Here is a 27,644-nt window from a genome sequence, read left to right as displayed (position 1 = left end):
GTTTCCCTCCCTCCTGTCCTCCCCCCCTCTCTCCCCCATATGTATGATTAGGGGCTTATCAAGATCCCATTAGATCCCTTCCAATTCATGAAAGCTAAACTTTTTGTTAGGATGCCCATGGTAAAATCTTTTAAGATGTGTGTGAACCTGACATGTGTAACACTGGGATCTGTATTTTCCACTTGGAAGCAGTATGGATGCCATCAAATACTCTAAACATATGAATTTGGGTGACTTAACTTTCAAGCAAGAAATAACAAGAACATACTCCACTGGTTTTCCTTTTTGAAGAACCTTCATCAAGAGGTTGGAGGACCAAAATAATAAGAGTTAGAAGGGGCCTTGGAGGTCTTCTACTTCAACCCCCTGCTCAAGCAGAAACCCTATGCCCGTGTTGGCAAACCTATGGCACGAGTGCCACAGGTGGCACGCAGAGACCTCTCTGTGGGCACGCACGCCGTCACCCCAGTCCTAGGCCTTCAGCTGGGTTTTATAAAACCTTTTCGCTCTAGGCCTCCGCCACCATGTGCAAAAAAAGACAGGTTCAATCAATGAATCAATCAATTTCAACTTCTCGCAGGAGAAAAAAAAGATCTTGCAAAATTGGAATTGATTGAACTTTTTAGTCCCAACCAGTCTGCTGTTACCACTGCAGCCACGCCCACCCAATGGGCCACGGCCACCAGGCACCCGATGATACGTAAGTGGGTTTTGGATTGCAGTTTGGGCACTCGGTCTCTAAAAGGTTCGCCATCACTGCCCTATACCATTTCTGATCAATTTCTTTTCTGAAATCAGTGGAGCAGACTTTCTCTCTAGCATTTGTTACCAGGAAACTTTTGATGGTCAGCTGTAATCTAATGCTAGTCTTAAAAAAAGAAACCAATGAGCTAGGATCAAATTGAGAATGCTGAAATTCTAGCAAAGAAAGATGCTTATGGATATTGTTTTTTCTATGGCTCCTGTAGAATGTTTTCATAGAACAAAATACTTGGGAACATTACAAAGTGTTTTGAAATCTGCCTTTCCTGGCACATTGACGTTGCTCACCAGCCATCAACTATTTCAGCTTTTTACATTATATTGAGACACAGCGTCTCTCATGTAGGGTATTTGTTGGAAATAGAAATTAGCAGCTGGAATGCCAGTTCCAGAATCTAAAGAAACAAAATTGATAGCTAAAATGTAAGAAAGGGGGAAATTGCATATTGTCTGTAGATTGAGGAGCATACCATTAGAATTTCATTTGTACCTGTTGAACCTAGTCTAATCAAAAGGACCAATGTAACCCTAAAGATCTATTTCAAAGCTACCTTATCTGCTTAAAGCTAGCTCGTGTGCTATGGACACCATATCCATACTTTGCTCCCTAGCTCACCTAAACATCCAAGATGCTTGGCTTTCAACATGGTTGTGCTTAATTTAATATCTAGCACCACTGCAGTGTGTGTGCAACGCTCCCTGGAATGCCATTCTCTCTCAAGTACGGCTTTCTTTGTAGGGACCTATAGAAATTGTTTTATCCAAATAAATGTATTACTTAAGAGAATGGTTCAAATTACTTTTAAAGTACAGGGGTTTCATTGTTTTTGTTTTTTATTTTTTTAATTTCAGAATGGATGTTATTGCAATGTTTATTAGTGTGTGGCAGAAAAGAAAGCTAGTCTTGATGGGTGACAGTGATCGTAACCCCAGTCTCTGAACCTCGCTAACATTAGTTTCACTAGGAATCTTATCAACGCAACAACAGCTAGGATTGTGTTTGCACAAAACCGGAAGGCACTGAATGCTCCTCCTAATATAGATATTGAAAATCCAAGGAGAGGAGCTGCTCAGACATCACCCCTGAATTGTATCGGAAGAGGAATGGGAGGGAAGAAAGGAGAGGAGAGAGGGAAGAGAGTAGAGGAGGGGGAAGGAAGTAGGAAGGTTGGAGGGAAAGAGGAGGAGAAGTGGAGAGAAACGGGAGGGGAGTGGTGAGGGAAAGAGGAGAGGAGAGGAAGAAGAGGGAAGTAGGAAAGAAAGGAGAAAGGGAGAAAGAAAGTAGAGAAGAGGAAAGAGAGAGAAGGAGGGTGGATACAGTGAAAGGGGAAATGGATGAGCAGCACCCAAACTTACGTGTACGTATGTATTTATGTATGGCGATATATTTGTTGACTTGTTTGTGGAAGAAATGGGTATGTTTAGATTCGTGTTTCAAACTCAAACCAGGATAGAAGAATAATCACAGAAGTTACTTTTAAAATTAAAAACAAGTTCGGTGCAAGCAATTTCTGTTAAAGTGTCAGAAAATAGAGATGTCCAGGGTATCTATTTTGTACGATTCTTTTTTAAAGTAGAGCAGAAAATCTCATATAGCCTGATCCTATGCTTGTTCAATCAAAGCTGTAATATTTAGTCCCTGTGCTGTTTGCATAGGATTGCATCTTGTTGCAGCAGACCTTCCTACTATAGATGCAAGGTTATGTGATACCTGCATGGAGGTATAAGCAAATTAAAGGAAAAGGAGACATAAATATAAACAACAGGAGCCATCTGGGCAAGAAAGAACTATGGACTCCAGTGGTGAAGCTAAAATTATCGCTTCTTTCCTTTTGTTACTTTTGTATGCTTGCTTTCGATTGTACAATTTCAGCTTATCTGGCTGATGAACTGCAGACAGAATAAAGAAGAAAAATTGAGGGCTGTATATAAAAGGGACAAAGAAACTATGAAACCTTTTATCCCCCAAACAGTTGTTCATGTTACTAAAGAAATAAATACTGCAGCAGAATTTTGTTGATTCTGTCTCTTAATAGAAACGCGCAAGCCTATTTGCTTATCTGAATATTCACAAAAATTGGCACCTTTTAATTGTAGCATCCACAAACACAACTTTTATGGTCTGCTTTCCCCCCCCAGAATTTAAGAGTAGAATGGCAACTGTTTTCTGTTTTCCACGTGGAGACTCTCCCCTCCTGTTCCCACTATTAAAATAGGTACTAAAATAAAAGTGGGCCTGAAAAACAGGAAATTCGGGCCACTTTGGAAGGTGTTTTGAAAAATCACAAGTGAAACATTGCAACACTGAAATCCAGCTATTTTGCCACCCACTTTTGGTGATACAATCTCTGGAAACTGGTAGCCAATTGCTAACCTAAGTACCGCAAAGCAGCAGCTCAATCTAGGAGCTCTCATCAAATGATCTCATTATTTAAGAACCGAAGCAATTGGATTATTTCAAAGCTCTAAGACCAGCAGGTTTCCAAGCACTTGGGAATATCAAAAACCTTCTCCATCCCTACTCTGCTGCTAGTGTTAATTAGGATTTAAGCTATCCTTGGTGCTCTTTGAATTTGGTTGTTCCATTGCCTAAACTGGGTACCATCACCAGTGCTAGTCAAGGAATATATTCTGTGCCCATGAAGTTCCATCTGGAGTTCTTTGGATGCATCTGTCATTTGCATTTTGGAGGAACGGTCTGAACAATTTGCCAGACGTATCCTTTATAAAATATATGAACTTAAACCAAACTCTCCCGTCGCTTGAAGGCCTTATGCAGAAGCCTCCGGAAGCGGTACCATCACCATCATTCTTGCTCTGCTCTGTAAATCAAGGGATTACATGCCATCAAAGGAAACAGCTTTTATATAATCACATATTTTACATCCCATATACAGAGATAGAGATAAATATAAACACGAGAGAACAGACAGGCGGTAACGAAGCATCTCAAGCCAGACCTCACATACCGCTGGGTAAGAACTTCCACCCAATGCTGGCTCGTGGAAACTACAGCAGTCTTGCTGTAGAAGTCCTCAGTCACGTGGAGACATTTGAGCCACACTCTCCTCTAGGTGCCTGGAGGAGGAAATCTCAAGCTGAACATCATGCAGGTGGACACCAAGAATACTTGGGTCCTTGCCCACCCCTTTGCTGAGATCCCCTTCGATTTCTTCTCGCTCAGGATGGTGCTTCTGCAAATGTTTTATCACTTGGAACTTCTGCTTTGCCTTGTAGCTGCAGAAACGGCAGAAGAAAGGGTGCTCGTTTGTGTGAATGAGATAGTGATGCCGCAGGCCAGCTGCCCACCGGAAACCACGGAAACACACGTTGCAGATGTATGGCTTTTCTTCGCTATGCTTTTTTAGATGTGTCTTGAGGAGGAACCGAGTCTTGAAGGCCTTCCCACATTGCTCACAGATGAAAGAACGGGCATCGCGATGTCGTGTCTCCTTGTGAATACGCAGGGCATCAGCACGGTTGGTACAGTACTTACACTCATCGCACTGGTATGGCTTGATCCCTACACCAGGAAACAGAAAAAAGGGGGGGGGGAAACCACCGGAAATGGAGATGGGACAATATTTTCACCTTATCCAAACAAAACTTTCACTTGCTGGCTTTCCATTGCAAGGGACCTTAAATGCATTGGGTGATGCAGAAGACCTCATGCCCTGGGGAAGGGAAAGCTCAGAGATCACCACCCACTGCTGCAGCACAGAACTCATCGATGGTAGCACAATATGAAAATAAAGTATCCAAGAGCCCAACCTCCAGGCACGCACAGGAGCCACTGGAAATATGACAATTCCGAAGGGAATTTAAAAAAAAAACAAAACAAAACTTCCCCCTTGCGATTTTTATCCAGCACTGTCTGATCCTAAGACTCAAGCCTACTTCATTTGTGTGAAAACCTACCTGTGTGCTTTGTCATGTGGTACTTCAGCTGATTCACCCACTTGCACTTGTAGCCACATTCCGGGCAAAGATACTTCCGCTCCTCTTTGTGGATACGCATATGATACTAAATAACGAAAGAAAAGTCAGGCGTGCATGAGACACTAAGCTGTAACCTGTTTACACCAAGTATTATAAACACGACTGAAATCTTAGGGGCTGAACGGGCTATGCAGAACTCCACAGATTTCTGGATATAACTGGTTGGTGGCCTTTTGAGTATAAAAATTGGAATAATGGAACACACTGAGTTAGTACTGAATAGTAAAGCTATGAAACTTCAAAAATGATTTGGACCAGGAGCTTTAGACTTTGCAGAAGGAGAGCATTTATCGGCTGTTCACGCTTCTTCTCTTAGACTTAGTGGACTCTTTAAGAGTAATGGCTCCTTTCTTTTTCAGGCTTATATAGAAGCATGAGTACAATCATACTGCTTTAATAAATAGTAAACAAAGACTATGCTCACGCAAGAGTCAAAGCACTGCTAAATGGTTTTCCAAGGTGGCACAGCCCTATTGAAAGTGTGCCATACAACTAGGGCAGGGATAAGCAACCCTGGCTCTTTTATGACTTGTGGACTTCAACTCCTAGAATTCCTGAGTCAGCATGGCTGGTTCAGGAATTCTGGGTATTGAAGTCCATAAGTCATAAAAGAGCCAAGGTTGCCTACCCCTGAACTAGGGGTTTGGTTTTGGCTCCAGAATTGAACTGGGTTTTTTTTTTTTTAAAAAAAAGTCCATTCTTGATGAGTTCAATTTGTTTTCAGAGTGTAAATTACATGAAAGTTTTAAATTTTAGTTTTAAGTTTTAATAAAACCTTTAAATTAAACTTTTTAGAGTGAGAAATGTTTGCTCATTTCCTAGCTATAGGGTCTCCAAAATGGTCTGTTGCTATAAAAGGTCTGTACTTCATTTTGAATTCAACTACTTTCCCATATCGAGAAATTCATTAATCCCCAAAGACATTATCAAAGTGACTGATATGGAAAATAAAGACAGAGATCCTTCCATTGGAAAAACAAATCTGTTAATCAAGTATTACATCATAGAGATGGCCCCAAGTTTGTATTTGTCTGAGGGAAAGAGATACAATTCAAAGTGCTCATCACCTAGGGTTTTCACAAAATGTCGATCTGCTCTGTACAAGACAAAGAGATGAAAATACAGATCTCTGCAGATTATAGAAGCAGGAATGAATTCTTTATTCACATACGTTGTAAGACGAGACACCAGGGGGAGAAAAGTCATTTAAGCAACCTAATAAGAAACCATTCCTTAAAGTGGGTTATGGACCAGACTTATCAGATCCAAGTATTCTCTTCTGCTCCAATGCCTGAAAAATCTGATCCCTAAGATACTATTCAAACTGATAACAGTCTCAACTTTGCCATGGCAATACTGTTCCCATTTCCTGGGAAATGGTTTGGACATCTTCCACAACCACCTTCCACTATCAACTCACCAAACCTGCCCAAAGTTCTCACCTTGAGGCGTGAAGGGTCGGCACAGGCATACTGGCACTGGTGGCATTTGTAAGGTTTCTCCCCAGTATGGATGCGGATGTGCCACGTGATCTTTTGCTTGTTCTTGGTGCTGTACTCGCAGTCAGCGCATTTATAGATGCGGGTGCCACCGTGGCCTTTCATGTGATGGTCATAGACCAGCTGATGATGACAACCAAAGTCACAGAACATGCACTTGAATGGAGGTGCAGCGTCTACAGAGGGCTCGTGGGCCTCCAAATAGTGGCTCACCAACTGCTGCCGTTCCTTGGCTGCAAAACTGCAGATGTCACAACGGTGGCTGAAGTGGAGTTTCTTGTGCTCGTCCAACTCCTCCCGAGTACTCAGAGTCTCCTTACAGGTAGCACACTCCAGATGTGGGTGCTGCTTCTGGATATGGCACTTGAGGGTGGCCTCACTGTGGCAAACAAAGGCACATCGAGGACAGCAGTAGGAGATCTTTTCTTCGTGCTGTCGCAGGGTGTGTTGCTTCAGGGCCGTTTCTGAACTGAAGCGAGCTTCACAGCGGGAGCAAGCAAAGTTCAGCTCCCCTCGATGGCAGCTACTGACGTGGCGAGTGATGTCGTTCTGGATGTAGCCACTGTAGTCACAAAACGGGCAGAAGTGGGTGGGCTTCTTCTCGTGGACACGTAAGTGGTGAATGCGCAGTTTGGAATTAGTGCCAAAAGTCTGGCCACAAGCAGTACAGGCAACGCGGCCCACACCGGTGTGCAAGGACTGGTGCGCATCCAAGCGGTAACGCCGGGTGGTGCTGAAATCACAGTAAGGGCACTTGTGAGGCTTCACGCCTTCATGCTTGATGCGGACATGCTGGCGGAGGCAGCGCACCTGCTTGCAGGTGAAGTCACACTGGCGGCAGGTCAACGGAGGACGGGCTTTGAGATACTTCCGATGGAGCTTGCGGTGGAGTCGTAGAGCTGCAGCAGCCTTGGAGGTGAAAGGACACAGTGTACAGCGAAACTCACCCAGCTTCAGGCAGCCACGCTTTTTGTGAGTCTTCAAAGCTCGTTCCTGGTGACATGTGAAAGGGCAGGTAGGGCAGGAGAATTGGCGTCTCTTAGGGGTGGTAACTGGAGGTGAAGGTATTGCTCCTGCTAGCTCCGAATGTTGGTGCTTTTCTTCACAGCTGTGTTCATTTCTTTGCCCTGCTACAACCCCTGGGGATGTGGTGCTGTTAGACCCTTCAAGCAGGCTAGGCAGGAGAGCTTCGGCATGTCCCTCTGACTGGTGGATCTTGAGTGCCCTCTTAGAACGAAAAGGCTTACAGCACAGAAGACACCAGAACTGTTCCAAGCCACGGCAGCTATCCTCTACGTGAGAGCGGATGGTGGATTCTCTGGAGCAGAGGAAGGAACAGGACTTACAATGGAACTTGCCTTGTTCCAGGAAGTATCTCTCTGAGACACAGCTGGCAACCCCTGTCACAGTCTCTGACAAGGCTTCTTCTACCACAGGTTCAGAATCACAATGAGTTGACTTATCCTGCGGGCTGATGGCCAAAGAGTGTGCATCAGGAAGTACAGTAGGCATAGATTCAGTGTTAACAGGCCTGAGTTCTACTTCCCAGGAAGCTTCTGGCAGGTTGTTTACCTCTGCCTCATCTAGGATTCCTGTACTATTCTTTCTGATTGCTATTCTTTCCGGAGTCCTGCTGCAGGGCAGTACAGCGGCAGGCTGCTCTAAGCAAACTGCATTTCCACTGTTCTTTTTCATTAGAATTGGACATTTCTTACGGAGATGAGTATTCAGTCCTCTCTGCTGCTTAAAGATGGCTCCGCACTCCTGGCACACCAAAGGAGATTTCTTGCTTTGGCAATCAGCTTTGCAGTGCACCAACATGGACTTCTCCTTCCTGGTGATGTAGGAACATTTCTCACATCTGAAGACCTGGCTCTTGGACTGGACTACCAACATCTGCACTCTGCCTTCAAGGACCAAGGTCTCTGCCTGCTCTTTGTCCTGCCTCCTTAAAGCTTTAAGCACTGATTCTGACTGAAAACCCTCTTCCGAAGAAAGTGCATCTTCTGGAGCAAGGGAAGTTTCAGGGCTACTATCAAGTTGGAGGGAATCTTGCTTTAGCACCCCTGACCAAGGTTCTGGCTCTTTGTACCCTAAATTCTGCTCAGAACTAAGTGGTATCTGCAAAAGTTCAGCATTCTGGCTGTCCCCGCTACTATTCTTTAAATTCTGAAGAGCATCTTTTTCTGTCTTTCGACCAGTATCAGAGCTGCCATTTTTCTCCAAATCTGCGCTGTCGCGGACCTCTGCTTCTTCTTCAAATTCGGGAATATCTTCCAGGGTAGGTTCACTCCCCTCCAGGATAAGTGAATCCTTGGAACCCAGCACCTGATAAGTTGATGCTACTTCCTGGGCGTCTAGAGCTTTTTCACTGGCCGACAAAGCTGCAGGCATTCCTTTGGCCAGCTGCTGCAGAGCCGGTTCCGGGTCACACAAGGGCTCCAAGTGCAGGATGCAACTTTGAGCGGACTTGCCCGGTTCCTCTGGACTCTCAGAAGATGCGTTCGCAGAGACAACCACTTCTGGGTTCTTATCATCTCGTTCTCCCGCTGATTCTTCTCGTTCTGTCTCAGTGCTACCTTCATCTGAACAGAGGGGCTTCCGGTGGCAGTTTTCTTCCTGGGCCACCAAGGCAGGGAGTTTGCGTTTATCCTGACCCGGTTCTTTCCCAGGCAGGGAGGGACTCGACTCCGAATGCAGAGTCATGGCAAGGTTATAGCTAAACAGCACTTCAGTAGAGGAAACCTCCAGCTCTCTGCTGGCATAGTTCTCCTGCCAGCCTTTGTCACCAGGCACGTAGCCGTGAACCTTCCGTTTATGGAAAAAGAGACTCGTGTTGCTGAAAGTACGGTAAGTGCACAGGGCGCAACAGAATTCTCTCTGTTTGGTATGCTTGCAGTTCTCATGGTTCAGCAGGGCTTGCTTGTATTTAGTCTGGTAGCTGCAATATTGGCACTGAAAAACGGGTGTCTGATAATCCTGGGAGTGTTTGGACTTCATGTGCTTCTGCAGCTCATATTTGCGCTTGCAAGCAAAGCCACAGATCTCACAAATCAAAGACTTGCCCTGGTGGCGCAACTTGTGGCTGCTCAGTTGATCAGCCCGATGGCAACGATAGGGACACTGGTTACATTGGTACCTAGTATAAGAACGAGAGTGAATCAAGAGATTGAGACAACACAGCGGCACAGTCAATCTTCCCAAATCTGACGTTCTCCAGAAATGTTGAGACAGACAATTCTCCAAATTCCCAGCCAGCATAGCCTTCCACAGGCTAAGATTAACTAAGCAAAAACTACTTTGCTTTAGAGCAGTTACAATCGCTACCACTCACAAGACGTAACACTAATGCTTTTAGCTCTTTATTTGCAAACTGGGAAAACAGGCAGAAGAAAATTGCTTATTGGGTTCACAGAACCGTTTCACAGAAGAGCTGGGATTTGAAAAGGGGCTGCCCCAGCCTAAAGCTCCTACCTCTCATTGTGGTTTTTAACAAAGTTCAGTTCAGTGACTAGAAATGTACACCTTCCCTCAGCTTGAAAGTAAAAACTCAGAACAGCTTTCCCCAAGGTTTTTAAATAGCACCAGGTTGAAGTTAGATTTTTTTCCCCTTGCACTTCCAATCATAAGAGGTAAATTTATTCTTTTTAACACTGTAGTGCAGGAATGCAATAAACTTCGCCATATATCTGCGCTACTCAAGATAAATAGTTACTGCAGAAAAGAAATATAAATCAAACAAGAAAACCACAACCAAACCAAAATGTTCTCCCTCAAATAATGCTAATATTTTTATCACTTCTATCACAGGCAAGCGCTCCCAGATACTAATGGGTTGAAATGTACAGGTTACCATCCAGACACAGGAGCAAGCATCCAATTCTGGCAATAGTTCAATTTATCTTAACCAGAAATCTTGCTCCGTCTTTGATTTTTGCATGATTTGATAATTTTGTAATTGCACTGTATCCAGTTTGAAACCATACCCATGCTGGGACTCTAGAGCTGGGAGATTATTCCACCCATATAGATATGGCGTCCAATCAATTCAAGCCTTTATTTACTTAGAAAATGAGCTTAAATAGTGAGGAGGAGGCTGCCGAGTACCTGAGATCGCCCGTGTGCTTCCGCATGTGAACATTCAAGTAGTGCTTCCACTTTGTCACATAGCCACATTCTGTACACATGTAGTTCTTGTCGTCCGAGTGGGTCAGCATGTGCTTGGAAAGGTAGCTCACATCTCGGCAAGTGAAGTCGCAGAGTTGGCATTTGTGAGGCTTCTCTCCTAAAGTCACAGAGCAAACCCGAAGCTGTGGGTCGATGGTCGTGCTCCTTGAGGTCAGCAGATTAAATTTAAAATGGGAGTTGTATTCTGCCCCCTCCCCACTGAAAACAGACCTAGGACTTCTTGCAGAAACTAGAAGAGTACAGACGCTGCACAGGTTGGGTGAGACCAAAACTTAGATGCGAAAGCTAAGTATTTTCAAGAAGCTAGGGGTAAGGAAATAGGACTGCTCATAAAGTCCCGGTTAGCTAAAAGCATTCAAATAATCTATTCTTCTTTCCATTGCAATAAATGAATGCCTTAGGGATACATACATACATACATACATACATACATACATACATACATACATTACATACATACATACATACATACATACATACATACACACCAGAATTTGATCCTGGGAAGAAAAAGGGCCAAAGAAACTCTCCAAATCCCAGCTTACCCACAGATATAATTTATGAAAAGCCAATAAGCGACACCTGCAATGCTGAATTCTGGATTACAGGGCCTGACTTGCAAAGCTCTCTTGGAGAGAAACAAAAATAGAGGGTAAGGATGTATTTGTACACATGTAAGTATCACCAAATTGGGAAGAACACTTGCCTGTATGGAGAAGCATATGGCGGATGAGAACCCTCTTGTGTGCAGTGGCAAAGCCACATTCTGTGCATTTGTGTATCTTCTCACTGGCATGCATCTTGCCAACGTGATCGTGGAATTCCACAGAGTTAAACGTGGCAAAGGGGCAGAAACTGCACTGGAGCTCCTCATTTCCTGGGTGGCCTTGCTTTTTATGCTTGCGGAAGACATGCTTGTTGGAACAAATAAAGTCACACTGTTGGCAATGGAAGGCATAATGGGTTTTACGATGTGTCTCCATCATCTCCGTCGAGGGGAAAAGCAGAGAGCAGGCATAATACTTGCACTCCACTGCTTTAATGCCGTGGACCTCCTTGACGTGCCTGAGAAACTCCTTGCGATCTTCCGTGGCGTACGTGCAGCCAGCATGAAAGCAGCTCAATTGCTTGGGCTCTGTCTTGTGGGTCTTCAGATGTTCCTTGAGGGTCTGGCTTAGTTTAAACTTCTCTTTGCACACAGGACAAGAGTACACATCTGAATAGAAATTGGAGATACCCTCATGCATGCTGGCCATGTGCCTGTTGAGGGCATTCTTCTCAACTGAGCTGTAGTGGCACAATGGACAGCGATGGGTTTTCTCCCCGGTTTCACGCATCATGTGGATCTTCAGTTTGCTCTTGCTAGTGAAGAATTTCTGACAATTTGGGCACTGCAGCCTAGGGTCTGGGAAGTGGAGGTGAAGATGTTCCACCAAGTGTGTCCGCTTCTTGAAGCAACGCTTACATTCTGGACACATGTGGGTCTTGAACAAATATTTGGACTCCTCGGCGACATTTCCTGCACAAGACAAATCACAGTTCATTACAACAAAATGAAAAGCAGAAGAAGGCTGTTAGGTGTTTTGCCTCACTTCCAGGAACAATCAGCTTTTTGAACAGGAATCACTTTTCACGTTTCTCCTTATAGAACTCCATGTTACACTTAAGAGCAGGGGTGATTTAGAGCAGGGGTCCCCAATCCCTGGGCTACGGCCCATTGCCAGGCCATGGCCTATTTGGAATCGGGCCACATGGACACGTGGGCAGAGCTGAACTTGCATAAGTCAAGCTGCACACACGTGCGTGCATGCATGCTGGCCCTGCCGCTTGCGCAGATCAACCGTGCGCATGAGCACCAGCCCGCCGCTCGCTCGACCTAGTTCCCCTCTCCCTCTCCAGCCAGGCTGCCAAGCCGCAAAGGCTGCGGACCACCGATTTAGAGGCAATCTGAAAATTTGACAATACCTACTTCTGCCAGCCTAGCAGTTCGAAAGCACGTAAAAAAAATGCAAGTAGAAAAACAGGGACCACTACAGTGGGAAGGTAACAGCGTTCCGTGCGCCTTTGGCGTCTAGTCATGCAGGCCACATGACCACGGAGACGTCCTCGGACAAGCGCTGGCTCTTCGGCTTTGAAACGGAGATGAGCACCGGCCCCTAGAGTCAGAAACGACTAGCACGCATGTGCGAGGGAACCTTTACCTTTACTAGAAAGCAGCTATTTTACACAGCATCCTATTTTACGACAGAAAAAAAATGACATTTGTTTCAATGATTTCCGATCTTCTTTTCAACAGATAATTACAATAATTAATTATAATCTTATTATCCTCCTCCCTATTAGACGTTATTCAAACTTCAACCTTTTGTTTAATCCACATCTCTCTTAATCTTCAAATCCATAAAGTTCTTTCTTTCTTTTTCTTCTTTCGGCAAAAAAAAATCCATAGAAGGTTTCCAGACTTTCAAAAGTTTTTGTTTTTCTCTCTGACCAAACAGATCAGTTTTGCCATTTGGGCAAATTCTGACATTTTCACAATTACCGTATTTTTTTCACTGTGGGATTTCATTATTCTTCCATTGCTACGTACACAATAATTACTGTGCGCAAAATCAATCTACTATATGTCTTTTCCACTTCATTGTACATAGACCCCAATAAAAAGAATTCTAGTTTCTCACAAATCCACCTTGCAAGAAGTTTAAAATATTTTTGTACATTCTCTGGTGTCATATAACAATATTACACCATTTTATTAAAAATGTCTCTATTATGACATAATATAAATTTAATACCAGTTACCCACATTCTCTCCCAAGTGTCCATCTCTATGTCATATCTAAAATTAATAGCCCATTTTGTCTTTTTCTGTTTCAAATCTTAACAAAAGTTTATACAATTTTTGCTATTACATATTTATCATTTGTGCATAATTCAATTTCAAATTCTGTTTTGTATTTTTCAATTCCAATTGTCTTTTTATCCATATTAAACTTTTAACGGTGCATGAGAACCACTGAAAACTAAGTCTTTCTACATTCAATTGTTCTCTAAACTTTATTTCTCTATCTCCCTGTATTAATAAATCTTGTCAGCCATTTCGCCCTATCTGCTATGTCTCTTCTACAAAATGCTTCCTGTGCTGAGGTCCATAAAGGTATTTTTAGGTACAACCTGGATTTGCATTTATTCCATACTCTCAATTTGGCATGGGGTATGCAAGTAACTGCTTATTGCAAGTAAAAATAACTAATTACAGAAACAAGAGCCAAAAAGGGTTAAAGATGGAATGCATATCAGATGGAAATTAGGCTCTTGTATTTAACACTAAAGGGACGTGGTGGCTCAGTGGGTTAGGACACTGAGCTTGTCGATCAGGTCGGCAGTTTGGCGGGTCAAATCCCGAGTGCCGCGTAACAGAGTGAGAGCCTGTTACTCGTCCCAGCTTCTGCCAACCTAGCAGTTCGAAAGCACGTAAAAGTGCAAGTAGAAAAATAGGGACCACTACGGTGGGAAGGTAACAGCGTTCCGTGCGCCTTTGGCGTCTAGTCATGCCAGCCACATGACCACGGAGACGTCCTCAGACAAACGCTGGCTCTTCGGCTTTGAAATGGAGATGAGCACCGGCCCCTAGAGTCGGAAATGACTAGCACACATGTGCGGGGGAACCTTTACCTTTTTATTTAACACTAATGAAGATTAAATATTAAAGCGCTCTCAAAAAAGAAACTTCTGCTTTTAATTTCCACATTCCCCTGAAATCGCTCTTGTTAATCCTATTTGTTTCAACTATCATCCTGACTCATTCTACTATTTTTCAGATTGTGTTTCTCTTGATTAACATACATTTGCAATATTTCTACAAAGGGGTACTGGATAACGTCCATCACTCCACAATGTTCCTTTCCATTCACCCTAGTCGAGTCTAGAGCGTATGCTTACCTGTGTTTAGAAGGAGATTATCCGCCAATCCCTTTTTCATTAGAGTAGGGAATTTGCCCTCCACGTTTTCAGCAACGGTCTCCATGTCCTGCTGTATAGCTTCGTGAAGATGGATTTGCCTGTGTAGCCCAAACTGCTTAATGTTTGCACTGATAAAGTCACAATGGTCACAATGAAATGGGAAGTGGTTCCTACGATGAAGCTCCATGTCCTCGTGGTTTCGGAACAAAACTGGGCAGCCACGGTATGTACAGGCTATTGGTGATACCTGGTGAGCATGCCGAAGGTGTCCTCGGAGCTCCTTGCGATCCTCGGAACTATATTGACAGCCCTCCTCAGGACAGGCTTGGGCACCCTGGGCTTGGTGGTGTTCCTTAAAGTGCTCTTTCAGCTCAGCAGGCAGTGCAAATTCCATTTGACATATAGGACACAGGAGAGGCTCAGTGGAGAACTGAGGGTCTTGTCTGCTTCCATCCAGAAAGTTCTGCCCTTCTGCCTGACCAACAGTTGATTGTTCTCCTGAAACAGACAAGTTTTAATTAGTGAGGCTTAATGATAACCTGTTCTGTACCAGCCTGCTACCGGCCCTGCAGAAAAGGCAGGAACAACCCCTTTACAAACGGCAAGAGGCTGGAATTATGCCTGCCAAATTTATAGCTACAAAAACAAACAAGACACGAACCAAGAAACAGGAGCTTTAAGAAACACGAACTATCCAAGCGGTTGCCTTCAGCAAACCAGCCCTCCCCACACATTCCCCTTATATAGAGTTCAGGGCGTGGCTTCTCTCTGCCTCCTTCCGAGAAGCCCCATTGCCTTCCTCTGTTTACTCCTAATTGACTGCCTCCTGCATCGGGCGTCCTTGAACAGGGCCAGCTGTGGGTCATCTTCATCCACGCTGTCAGGCTCACACAGCTGGGTCTCCGTGGTGACCAAGTGGGAGGGGCCTGGCTGAGGGCTCTCATCAGCAAGTTCTTCAACCCCCTCAGCAAGGTCTTCAACACCCCCCTCCTCCTCCTCTGAGTCGTCCGACCCAACTGCCGAACCCACAGGCTGACCCTGAATCACAACATAACCCTTGGAGATGAGGGAAGTTTTGCAAGTTGTCATCTGAAAAGCTCACCACACTGATGCTGGGAGAGAAGGCTGGGATCAGGGAAGCTTCGTCCACACTGTTCACAAAAATAGAGTTCCACAACTTTGACTAAGACCTCTGGGGGGAAAAAAGTTAACATTTTATATTAAAAAACAAACATGCTTCTCCCTTTCATCTCTCAGTACCAGTAGCTATAAACCTAGCACAAATATTCAATTATTCCAAAGTCCATCAGGAACAATGATCATAAATAAACGTCTCTAGGAACTACATCAAAATACTATTATCATTTATTTTAATAAACAACATTAGCATCAAATGGATTTGCGGGTTAAGCTTCCCTTGCAACAGGTTCCAAAAGCTATGTTCAAAAGCAAGATTATAATACAATACAATGTTTTAAAAAACAACAGGAATAATCTCTTTTAAAATGGATGGAAGTAAGTTAGGACTGAAATAAAGCTTTCTTCACAGATCTTCTAAAAAATACACTAGTTGATGCGGGGGGGGGGAAGAGAGAGACAGGGGAGGCACATAATTACAAAGTATAGGGGTTACTACAGGCGAGGTTTATGGATTCATCCACCTCCTTTTACTTCAGAGAGAAGAGAGACTTTTAACAGCCTTTCCAATATACTATCACGAGACAGGCAGATTCAATTCCATCAAAGCAATGGCTTATGTAACCTGGTGTTGTTATACAGGGTTTTGTAGGTACACTGAATCGGACCAAGAAACTTATTGATAGTGAGTGCAGCAACTTCATGAGAGGCATTACTTCAGAATTGTGGAACTGACCCCATAATCTTGCCATCATATTATGGACCAGTTGTAGTTTGGAATAGAATAGAATTCTTGATTGGCCAAGTGTGATGGGACACACAAGGAATTTGTCTCTGGTGCATACAACAACATAGTGACGTGTTTTTATATCATAGATCAGATATGTCAAACTTGCAACGTCATGTGACGTCGCGCGACGTATCGGAACTTTTTCCCGATTGCCGGCAACGGGGTGGGCACGGTTTCCTCGTGATGCATCCGTTCCGTGGGCCGGCAGTTTGACACCCCTGTCAAAGATCATAGCTACAATCATTAATCATAATAAGTGATAAATCACAGATCCCAATAGAAGGTAATAGGAAAGATGAGAAGGATATCAATACAGTCCTACGATATGGGTAAATATCGTTAGGCCTAAGACAGTGCTGTGTGAATGTGAAATAATCTATCTTTGTACAACATACCTGTTGGGTTACCTGGATTGTTGACAGCCATGGTGCTACTCATGGTTTCTACAAATATTTCAATACCACCTGATTCTGTACCTACAACAGAAGCCTCTGTTAAGAGCAAATTCTGTCCCACTGGTAGATGTTCACTTGAGATGCCACGGCTGTCTTCATTTCCTGCAATTCCTGAGCCAGGTAATAACAGCTCCTGGCAAAGTCCACTCATTTTGTCGTCTCCAATGGATTCTGTTGACACTGCTCCTCTGCTCATTGTCTTTCCTCAAATAGCTTTACACCATGACATACAGATATAAATCCTGTTAAAGAGACACAAAAATCAAATAGTCTTCTAAAGGGAAATAAATAAGGATCATATAGTGTTTCTAAGGAAGATGAATACAGAATGGACTGATAATACACAATATTAACAAAGGAGAAAAAAACCAGAGGAAGGCAGATGACAACCATCCTTCCCACAGGGGATTTGCTAAGTTAGCAGTGGGAGAAGGTATTTAGAAAGGAAGGGACAAGACCTCCTTAGCTAAACTCTGCCTTCCCTTTTAGGGCTATTACTACCATTTGCCCTGCAGGAAAGATACTAGGCATTTACTTGCTTTTCAACATTTCCTGCATTTTATTTGTAGTTATTTATATAGATTCTAAAAATGCTTTGAAAGGATTAGTGTCTTTAAAGGTGGGACATCAATAACTGCAATAAAGAAATATATTGTTAACAGCTACAATTGCTCAGTACTGCTGGTAGCCACACCTGTGTAGAAGAAAATGCAGTAGGGTAGTGGATATAGTATGTAAAATAATTCAGTACTTTGATCTTCCAAAGGACTACATAAAAGAGGAAATACGTAATTGTACAGATACAAACTCAATGATTTTCATACTAACACTCGCAAATAAGGGTAACCTGAATTTATACCCATAAGGATTTCCACTGAAATAGTTTAACTTTAAATACATAGGATTTTAAATTGGGGCAAACAAGGATTATAAGGGATTTGGAAAAAAAAGAGACGTTGTTTTAATCTCATGAAGTCAGGATGAAAAGGGAAGAGCTAAAATGTCTTCTACCAATATTTTCAAATTAAAGCTGGAATGCACTAGTATGTTATCACAGATAGTTGATGGATTCAGACACAATAACTGGATTTACATTGCATATTAAATTATGATATAATTTGCTTGATCCTAGCTTAGCATTTTCCCATTGTTCCAGCTTGTACATCATAATCTATGACATACTGTTTTGTGTGAGATGAGTCAATTCTGGTATTTCACACAAACTATAATTAAAGAAATCTCAGTATGTTATGTATAGTCTGATTTATCAACAGGCATGCTAATACACACAGTCTAACTAGCCTGAGCTGAGGAAGCTCACCCCAAGGTAGGTTTATTATATATACATTTTCAATTTCAATCCAAAGAATATGCATAATTTTGCTTGCTTTTTTCACTTTAGCAGATAGCTCATTACTATCTTTTTAAATACCTCTTATAATCATGTGTGTATGCATCTATTTATCTATTTCATAATCCTAATAAAGCCATTTCTTGAATTACTTACATAATTATTTATTTTAATTATTTACATATTTTTCTAAAGCCTAGCATTCAGTGGCCCATTCATTACTCAACTATAGCCATTCCTGATCTGTTTAGTTCAGCTAATTAATTGTATTATTGATGAAGTGCTATTTTATAGTATAGAAATCACATAGGATGCATACATGTATTTAACTGAAAGACTGCTCTTAAGTAATTCCATAGGCTACCGGATTACCTACGGCAACACCTGCGGCCGGCGTCAATTTCCCTCCGTCCAGTGCGCTCCCACAGAGAGGGCCTCCTCAGGGTGCCTCCGATCAAAGAATGCCAATTGGTGGCCCCCAGGGGGAGAGCGTTCTCTGTGGGCGCACCAGACCTACGGAACTGCTTACCGGTCTAGCTCCGGATGGCCCCCGACCTTCGCTCCTTCCGGCGCGATCTCAAAACCTTCTTTTTTGAACAAGCTGGCCTGGTCTGACGGGATGGGGTTGGGTTTTTTATAATTAGTTTTAATTTTTAATATGTATCAATTACTACGGGCATAGTTGTTTAATCACTTTTTAATTTTTGTATCCTGTTTTTTATTATGTATTGCCCTGTTCACCGCCCTGAGTCCTTCGGGAGAAGGGCGGTATACAAATTAAATTATTATTATTATTATTATTATTATTATTATTATTATTATTATTATTATTATTATTATTATTATTATAGATACAAGGGAAGAGCCAGCCAAAGGTATTTGATATTTCTGATCTGCATTCTCAGAAATTAATCTACACTATATTTGATGTTATAGAAAGGCTGAGTGATTTAGTCACAAACATGATTGTTTAAAGAACAGGTTCCAGACCAAATGAATATAAATGGCTGCTGGCTGAGATGTGAAAGTGGCACGTATATTTGCAAACAATAAATAATTCTTTTTTTTTTATTGAAAAGTTTTAAAGTACAGTTTTCCTTTAAAAAACCCCCTTCCCCCTCCCTCCTCCCCTCCCTACCTCCCCCCTTCCTCCCCCCTCCCCCCCTCCCTCCTCCCCCCCTACCTCCCCCCAACCCCCCTCCCCCCCCCGACTTCCCAGAGCTAAATACAAGGTATATATATATAAAAAAGCAATCATAAACAACCATATACTAACAACTATAAATTCTAAAATCCATCACTCTCTAACTTATATAGGATCAAACAAAACTTAGCATTATTAAGTATATATAGAAGACTAAAATAGAAAAAAAAAGAAAAAAAAACACGAAAGAAGACTTATTCGAATGCTACATAAAACTTCTTAACCCTATACTTGCTCTGGATAAACTCAATCCATTTTCTCCATTCCATAATATAACGTTCTTGCGAATGATCTTTCAAATAGGCCGAAATCTTCGCCATCTCTGCCAGGTCGGAAACCTTTAAAGTCCACTCTTCTATGGTCGGCAGTTCCTCTTTCTTCCAATATTGGCCTATCAAAAGTCTTGCCGCCGTAATTAAGTTCAACATCAGCTTGGTGTCCACAACTGTAGCGTCTGCAATTATTCCCAACAAAAAAAGTTGCGAACAAAACTTTATCCTATGTTTAAAAATCTTCTGCATATTCCACCAGACTTTTATCCAAAAAGCCTTAACCTTCTTACATGTCCACCATATGTGAAAATATGTTGCATCTTCATCACCACACCTCCAACATTTAGGCTGATAATTCGGATACATACTTGCAAGCTTTTTAGGATCTAGATGCCATCTATAAAACATTTTATAAAAGTTCTCTCTTAGATTTTGAGCTTGAGTGAATTTTACATTCCTCACCCAGATCTTTTCCCACGTGTCCATTGTAATAACTTCCTGAATGTTTTGGGCCCATTTTATCATACAATCCTTAACAAGCTCTGTTTCTGAATCGATCTCTATCAATGCAAGATATATCCGTTTAATATGTGCTGGTCCCTGATTTCTAATTTGCTTTATCAAATTTTCATCAGTCATTGCAAATCCAATAAATAATTCTATCAGGAAAAGTGAAGGGTATGGTTTACAGTTACATGCATTGCAATTTCTGTGGAAAGAATATTTCAGCATGATTATGTGCCACCAAGTCATTATCAACACTTAGAGACCACACAGATTATCTCCAAGATGATCTGTCCCTAACCTGGTCTTTCAGGTATTCCAACAACGTACTCATTGCCACTATAACTGAGTTCATCCATCTTGCTGTTACTTCTCTTCTTTTGTTTCCCTCCACCTTTCCCAGAATTAGAGCCTTTTCCAGAGAGTTGAATCTTCAGATAATGTGTCCAAAGTAGGATAATTTGAGCCTGGTCACTTGTGCTTCAAGTGAGAATCCTGAATTGATTTGTTCAAGGAAGCATTGGCTTGTTTTCTTGTTTGTCCGTTGAATTCTCAGGTATCTTTTCCAAAACCAAAGTTTAAAAGCAACAAAACTCTTTGTACCCAGCTTCTTCAAAATCCATTTTCACTTACATAGTGTCTCACAGGGAATATCATGGCTTGCATGATTCTGATCTTTGTATGTAAAGGCACATCATGGCATTTCAATATCTTTTCTAAGGAGTTTACAGCCATTCTACCAAGGGCCAGTCTGCAACATATTTTTGACTGCTTGTTCCTTTATTGTTGATCATTGAATTAAAAGGCAGGAGCTATCCACCACTTCAGTATTTTCACTGTCAATTCTAAGGCTGGTTGGGTTACTCGTTGTCATTAGTTTGATCTTTTTTATATTTAATTTTAGTCTCTCTTTTTTCATCTTGCTCCTTGACATTTATGACTAGAGCTTGCAGATTATTTGCATTTTTGGTTATCAGCATAGCACAAGTTATTGATGTTTCTTCCTTCAATTTTAAAACCACACTCATCTTCTTTCAATCCAATCTCTGTTAATATATATTTAGCATATAGACTTGAATACATAAGATGAAAGTATACAGACTTGTCACACTCCTTTGTCATCCTGGAGCCAATCAGTTTCACCAGGTTCTGTCCATGTTGTACATTATATATACAGGTAGTCCTGTCAACATATGACAATGGAGCCCAAAATTTCTATTGCTAAGAAGACAGTTGTTAAGCAAGTTGTGTCCCATTTTACAACCTTTTCTGCCACACTTAAGGGAATCACTGCAGTCGTTAAGTGAATCTGGCTTCCCCACTGTCTTTGCTTGTCAGAAGCCAACTGGGAAGATTACAAATGGTGATCACATGATCTCAGGACAGTGCAACTGTCATAAATACATGCCAGTTATCAAGCACCCAAATTTTGATCACATGACCATGGGAATGCTGCAAAGTCATAAGTATGAAAACTGGTCACAAGTCACACTTTCAGTACCACTGTAACTTCAAACAGTAAACTGGCTGTAAATTGAGGAGTATATATACATGCACATTACCCTATCCTTTTATTTCCTGGACAAAGGATTCCTTCATGGTATCTCTTCTAAATACTTTCAAGCTTCTCTGAGATGTTGAGAATTTGGTGATACAGAGGTTTTCTATATTGTTATAATAGTTATTGTAATAAAAAAAACAGCATTAGTGATTAAGAATAGAAGCCATCTGATTAGGCAGAGGAAAAGGATTAACTCACACACCCAGTTTCCTCTTCTTCTCGTGGGCTTTTTCTGCAACCTTCTGGATTCTGTATGCCAGGCACGAACCATTCTTACCAGTCTCTGAAGTGCAAGAGAAAGGATACAAAACCACCAATTTGATGACAGCATTTTCTGGATCCGAATGACAAAACAGCCAATTCTAGGGGACTAACGAATCTCAACTGGAGCCGGGGCCTGCTCCTCTCTACAGGCCCCTCACAGCAGAGCCCACCCCCCATTGTAGTACCCATGTTCAAAAATCCCTTAAGCAAAAGGGATCCTCGGGAGGAGCACAGAGGCTCACCCCGTCATCCCCCTCCCGAAAAAAAGCCAATTTGTTCCTCTGCCTTTCTGGCTACCTATTTCCCTCTCCGCCCCAGTGGAGCTATCCACTGCCTTCCCTCGACAAAAACACCAGTCCTGACTCGCACTTCCTCTCGCCTCTCCCCTCCTCATCACTTACAATGCCCGGCTTCCCACTCCACTGTGTCAACGATTCCTCCTTCCCCGAGCCGGTAGGAGAGCATCCATGTTTTCCTCTCTAGCCTCTCTCTCCTCCTCCCTCTTTGTTGTTGCTTCGTCCGCGCTCTCCCCGAGCAACTCTATGGTAACCTTTGACATAGGCTTCGGCTTTGGGGGATCGAAGGCGCCGCCCAAGACAAGGTGGAGAGAGGGTCTTCCTAACCACTGCTGCGCGGTAGGTGCCTTAAAGCAAAGCAGGAGGAGAAGAGCTCGTCATCTTCTCACGAATCAAAATCTCGATATTCAGACAACCTGCCGCGAACGCTCGTATAGGAACCTCTATGGTTTCCCAGAAACCATAGAGTGTAGGATAATTTCATAGAAAGTAGCCAGCCTTCGCTTCCGAAGCGAAAAGTGAAGATAGAGCTAGGAAAATTAGAATCACCCATGCCGACTTTTTCCTCATAACAAATCTCTTCTTTTCTGTTCATGTTTATTGTAAAGTGCTCGACTCTGGAGTGGTTCAACTGTGCCCGTAAAAGTCGAGGAGTAGCAAGCGGCTGTTTTCCATTTTATTTGAAACCGTTATTTCAATCTCGGGGACTTTTTCAGACCTGCGGCTTTTTAAGTCCCAGAATTATGGGCGATTCCGGGAGTTGGTCCAGGCGCCTTAAAGACACCGAGGTTGAGAAACGCTGCTCTGACCTTCTTGCATATGCTACAGAGCGATCTCGGTAGGAACAAGAGGGCGGAGAGTAAATCTCTCCCGATCAGGTGGAACCGCAGAAGTGACGGGGCGGCGCTGATTAGAAGAGGGGAAGGTCGCTCAAGGAAGGGCAAGGAGGAGATAGTGTGTCTACAGGAGTATCTTGTACGTGGGAAGTGGGGTTTACCCGATCTCCGGTTTGCAGTAGGAGGTAGGATAGCTTTCTCATTCCTTTTATCTACACGAGGCTGCATTTTTCTCGAGTAGATCTGGAGAGAGAGAGAGGGGGGGGGAGGGAGGGAGGGAGAGAGAGAGAGAGAGGGAGAGAGGGAGAGAGGAAAAGACAAACCACTTTTTAAGCTTAAAACCCAAAGAGATTCTTCCCACCTTATTTTAACACAGGGGTCTTCAAACTCAGCCCTTTTATGACTCATGGACTTCAACTCCCAGAGTTACTCAGCCAGGCACACTGGCTGAGGAATTCTGGGAGTTGAAGTCCATGAGTCATAAAAGGGCCGAGTTTGAAGACCCCTGTTTTAACAGGTGAAGGGCAGTTATGGGAATCTGCACAGTTTCTGTTTGGTACAGGCGAGTAGAGACCAAGTTCTCTTGGATTCCTGAGTTTAGTTTGCTAAGCAACTGCAGTACGCTGAAATGAATGGCTTGTAATACCAGGCAGAGAGCCGCCTGGCTGGCATCTAGACATTGCAAAAAGTTCGGTGTATTTGATGCGAGCTGTTCGTGCCTTTCAGTTTTGTCAGTAAACCGTTCATGGGTTAAACAGCTTTCTCCCTTTATTTTTCAGGTTTTAAAAGGAATGCCACACAGAGTGATTATTTAACTTTGGCATTATTTGCTCCTCCCACACGCAATGCCCTTCTCTGACTTTATCTTAGCCCTAAAGGACAATCCATATTTTGGGGCAGGCTTTGGTCTAGTTGGTGTGGGCACAGCCTTGGCCCTGGCACGTAAGGGGGCCCAGGTTGGCATGATGGTTTTCAAACGGCATTATATGATCACCCTGGAAGTGCCAAGCAGGGACAAGAGTTACCACTGGCTGTTGAACTGGATATCTCACCATGCTAAGCACACCCAGCACCTGAGCGTGGAGACTTCTTACCTGCAACACGAGAGCGGCCGTGTCAGTACAAAATTTGACTTTATTCCCAGCCCTGGGAATCATTTCATTTGGTAAGGGAGACCATGAAATATCTCCAGGCTGCAAGTAGTGGGAAGATTATGAACATGAATAGATATATTTTGCAATAACTCCCAATACTTCTCTGTGGCAATAAGCAGGAGTTTTCAGTGCACAACTAACAGAAGAAAGTAAATTTAAATGTCTACATCCTGAACTTCAGTTTCTAAAATTCTAAAATAGGCAAAGATCAAGAAAACAGCAAAATGCATGTGCAGGAGAAATAGAATGGATATTTACAAGTGTGCAGTCAGAGCCAGTTCTATATTCTGCTGAATCTCAAAGGATAGTTATTATGCCAATGATTTCCAACAGTGTGGCTAAATTTTTGTTTCAGCAAGTGTCTTATTTCTGAAACTTCATGCTGTTATTCTATACTCTCATGCCTCCATATTTAAGAATAAATCCCATTGAACTCTAGGATTTAAAGGTAAGATAAAATCTCCCTTGAGCTTAGCTTAAATCCTTATTTCGTGGGTGCATCTGTCCAGGTTTTTTTTTTTAATAGTCATGCTATTGCCTTATTCCACAGTGGGTTTTAAAAATTATCTTATTTTCATTTATTTGAATAATCAGTTCAATTAATTATTTCATTTCTATTTTTATTTTCTGATTTATCAATAGGAATTGATTTAAATATGAACTAGATTCATCTTTGTTTATCTTTTAAGAGTAATCAATATCAGCTAAACACTGACATTTTTTGTAAGCTTATTTAATTTAATCTCCAGCAAACAAGCATACAATTAGATCTGGTTTTTACTCCTCCAGCTCAGATCATGATGATAAAATCTTTTGAAATGCTGTTTCGTTATTTTAATAGCTAAATCTCCTTTTGTGCTATTTTGTTGTTTGCATCATACACATATAGTTTTATTTCTAAAAATGTTGAGCTATTTAAACAATGGAATAGAGACATTTTATGTAAGCAGAACTGATTGGATGGGTAACTTTTCCTTACTCCTATTACTGCAGTATTTTAGACTATATTGCTACAAGAGCAGAAGGACACTCACAGAACAAATTTCTCTTTCCTGTTTTCCTTTTTCAGAAGCCTGGAGAAAGTCCTGAGAAACATGAGCTATATAGCACGGGTAAACAACAAAAAATGGAATTTCAGGCAAAAAAATTCAGGCAAAAAGCAAAATCCAATTTTTTAATCTTGTACATTGGGAGAGTAGGTAGTCACAAAGGAGATTTCCTTGTGTTGTTATCTGTGCCATTGCCTTTTTTTGGTTGGCCATAATTGAACATATATAAATCCTATGTTAACTCTTGTTTTATTATAGATCAACAGGCATGGAGGTGGAAGTCCGGAAAAGATTATCCTACTCAGGTGTTCCTTCCTCTGCTTTCAGGTATCAAAAAAAGTGGATACGTATAGAACGAAACCGGGAGAACCAGATGATTGATCTCCACACAGGCACTCCTTGGGAGTCTGTCACATTTACAGCAGTTGGCAATAAAAGAGAAATGTTTTTCAACATCCTGCAAGAAGGTATGTTAGCACCCCAAGCACCTAGCACCCCTGAATGTAATATTGCTCAGAGCAAAGTCCCAAACCAACCAGATTTGGACACTGTGTCTAAACAGACAATCTCTTCTACGTGGTATTTTGATTCCTTTTTGTTTCTAGGAATTGGCTTTTGTTATGCTTTGTCCTGGCTTCCTTCCAATGTATAGCCAGATATTTTGTATAATTCACATTTTACTTTCTCTTTAGCCAGGGAATTGGCTCTGAGACAGCAAGAAGGCAAAACAGTAATGTATACAGCAATGGCTGCTGAATGGCGGCCATTTGGTTTTCCACGACGACAACGCCCACTCACCTCTGTAGTGTTTGACAAAGGAATATCGGACAGGATTGTGCAAGATGTGAAAGAGTTCATTGATAACCCCAAGTGGTACATTGATCGAGGTGAGTGCATTTCAGAGGCTGGCAGTGAGATGACATAATGCGCTGATTCTCCTTTATAGATAAATCAGGATGTATTTGATGCCAAACAGACAGAGCGCATATTCTCTCCTCTTGTCTAATCTGTATTCAGTGTTTTAAGAACTAAAGGCGAGGAGGCAACAGGCATCCCAGTCTTGTCTCTTTTTTTGTATCTCAAAAGGTTTTGTTAGTTCTCAATTCACAATTCACCATTATTTGTGCTTTCGCTGAAGTGTAAATCAATCTTATGCATTTACAGTAATAGAATTCTCTCAAAAATTCCTATCTTCTAAAACTTTAATCAGGAAGGCCCAGTTCAAATTTCCAAAGGTCTTATGTACACCTGTCTAAGAAAATAATGCAGCTTGCTTTTCATTATGCTGCTCCAAGTATTCCAAAATGTCTAGGATATTTCTTAAAAGACAGTTACATCTTCTAGATCAAGCTCACATTAATCCTTTTTGAATAAATTCTTGCAAAGTTATTTTCATTTGGAGCCATGTAGTCTGCAGGGATGCTGAAGGTGAAGCAGCCTGCTCTCCTTTCCCAGTCTGAGCTCTGGGAACCAGTGGGGCAAGAAAGAGGCCCAAGGCCTACAGAAACCCTAAGGAGTGGGGAGTGGAGCATGTGGTGCTTGATGGGCAGGCAACATGTAATATCAATAGCAATGGCACTTAGACTTAAATACCATTTTATAATGCTTTACAACTCTCCCTAAACAGTTTTACAGAGTTAGCATATTGCCCCCAACAATCTTACTCCTCATTTTACCCACCTCGGAAGCTGGGAAGATGCTGAAGAGTAGGCCTGTGCCTGTGCTAGGCCTTCCAGGGACTCTCCCACCCGTGAAGAACCCATGCTTTGCTTAATGATCCATACCATCATTAGACCACACCATGTGGGAGTCTCATTTAACAACCATCACAACTTGTGATTGTAATTGGCAGGTTCCATTATGGTTGTAAGTTGAGGACAGCCTGTAGTCTTTTAATAAAGTTACATATAATTTCACCCAGGATAAGCCTAAACCGTAAGACTGTAAGAGGATAAGAAAATGGACTTCACCATTTTCACCGCAATGCAAGTACTCTTGGTGCAATTTTTTCACAATATCTGGAGCTGATCATTAGAAAACTGTTTCCTTGTTTAGAAGTGGCAGAAGAATTATTTGCGTACTTCTAGAGCATGGTGATTACAACTCATAAAGTAGAAAATTGAATGGTGTCTTCTAATTAGATATTTTCTTCACAGGGATACCTTATCGGAGAGGATACTTACTGTATGGGCCCCCAGGTTGTGGCAAGAGCAGTTTCATGTAAGTGTGGGCTCTCTGTAGTCTTGATATTGAACCTGTTCTCAAAAAGTGTCCCTTCTCCCCATCCTTTTTTAGCAGTGTTTGAGAATATTGTATGTCACTGTGTAATTGGAAGAGGTTTGATCTGATTCTAAGGTGTA

General features: G+C 42.2%; 2 protein-coding genes across 4 annotated transcripts in view; one reads left to right on the top strand and one right to left on the bottom strand.

Annotated features, from left to right (window-relative positions):
* Positions 1-3,609: 3,609 nt before the first annotated feature.
* ZNF142 (zinc finger protein 142) lies at positions 3,610-15,603 on the bottom strand. Its single transcript, XM_083375662.1, has 7 exons — positions 15,514-15,603; positions 14,391-14,909; positions 11,155-11,967; positions 10,368-10,545; positions 6,204-9,399; positions 4,681-4,786; positions 3,610-4,285 (listed from the first exon to the last, which is right to left on the bottom strand). Exons 2-7 carry the CDS (start codon positions 14,803-14,805, stop codon positions 3,798-3,800), a joined length of 5,196 nt encoding a protein of 1,731 aa, XP_083231788.1. The 5' UTR covers positions 14,806-14,909; positions 15,514-15,603; the 3' UTR covers positions 3,610-3,797.
* Positions 15,604-22,360: 6,757 nt separating this feature from the next.
* BCS1L (BCS1 homolog, ubiquinol-cytochrome c reductase complex chaperone) overlaps positions 22,361-27,644 on the top strand; it is a 10,199-nt gene continuing 4,915 nt past the window's right edge. The window contains exons 1-5 of one of the 3 annotated variants that reach the window (XM_083375833.1): positions 22,361-22,584; positions 23,861-24,246; positions 25,612-25,751; positions 25,977-26,171; positions 27,441-27,504. In XM_083375833.1, coding sequence (XP_083231959.1) covers positions 23,927-24,246; positions 25,612-25,751; positions 25,977-26,171; positions 27,441-27,504 — 719 coding nt within the window. In that variant the 5' untranslated portion in view covers positions 22,361-22,584; positions 23,861-23,926. Of the gene's footprint in view, positions 22,585-22,909; positions 23,267-23,860; positions 24,247-25,611; positions 25,752-25,976; positions 26,172-27,440; positions 27,505-27,644 lie in introns of those variants that run through there. The other 2 variants (XM_083375834.1, XM_083375832.1) reach the window with 2 other exon arrangements.

This window comes from Vipera ursinii (genome assembly GCF_947247035.1).
Source record: "Vipera ursinii genome assembly, chromosome: 1".
NCBI classification, from domain to species: domain Eukaryota; kingdom Metazoa; phylum Chordata; class Lepidosauria; order Squamata; family Viperidae; genus Vipera; species Vipera ursinii.
Note: the sequence above shows the minus strand (reverse complement) of the source record. Positions and strands in the feature narration are given on the sequence as shown.

What these genes read in the sequence shown, in the direction of transcription:
- ZNF142 (XM_083375662.1), bottom strand. Translation starts at nt 14,805, where the DNA reads ATGGAATTTGCACTGCCTGCTGAGCTGAAAGAGCACTTTAAGGAACAC. An exon ending in CCATATGCTTCTCCATACAG is followed by an intron (nt 10,546 to 11,154) that starts GCAAGTGTTCTT and finishes CTGTGACTTTAG; the next exon opens with GAGAGAAGCCTCACAAATGC. An exon ending in CCACATGACAAAGCACACAG is followed by an intron (nt 4,286 to 4,680) that starts GTAGGTTTTCAC and finishes TTCCTGGTGTAG; the next exon opens with GGATCAAGCCATACCAGTGC.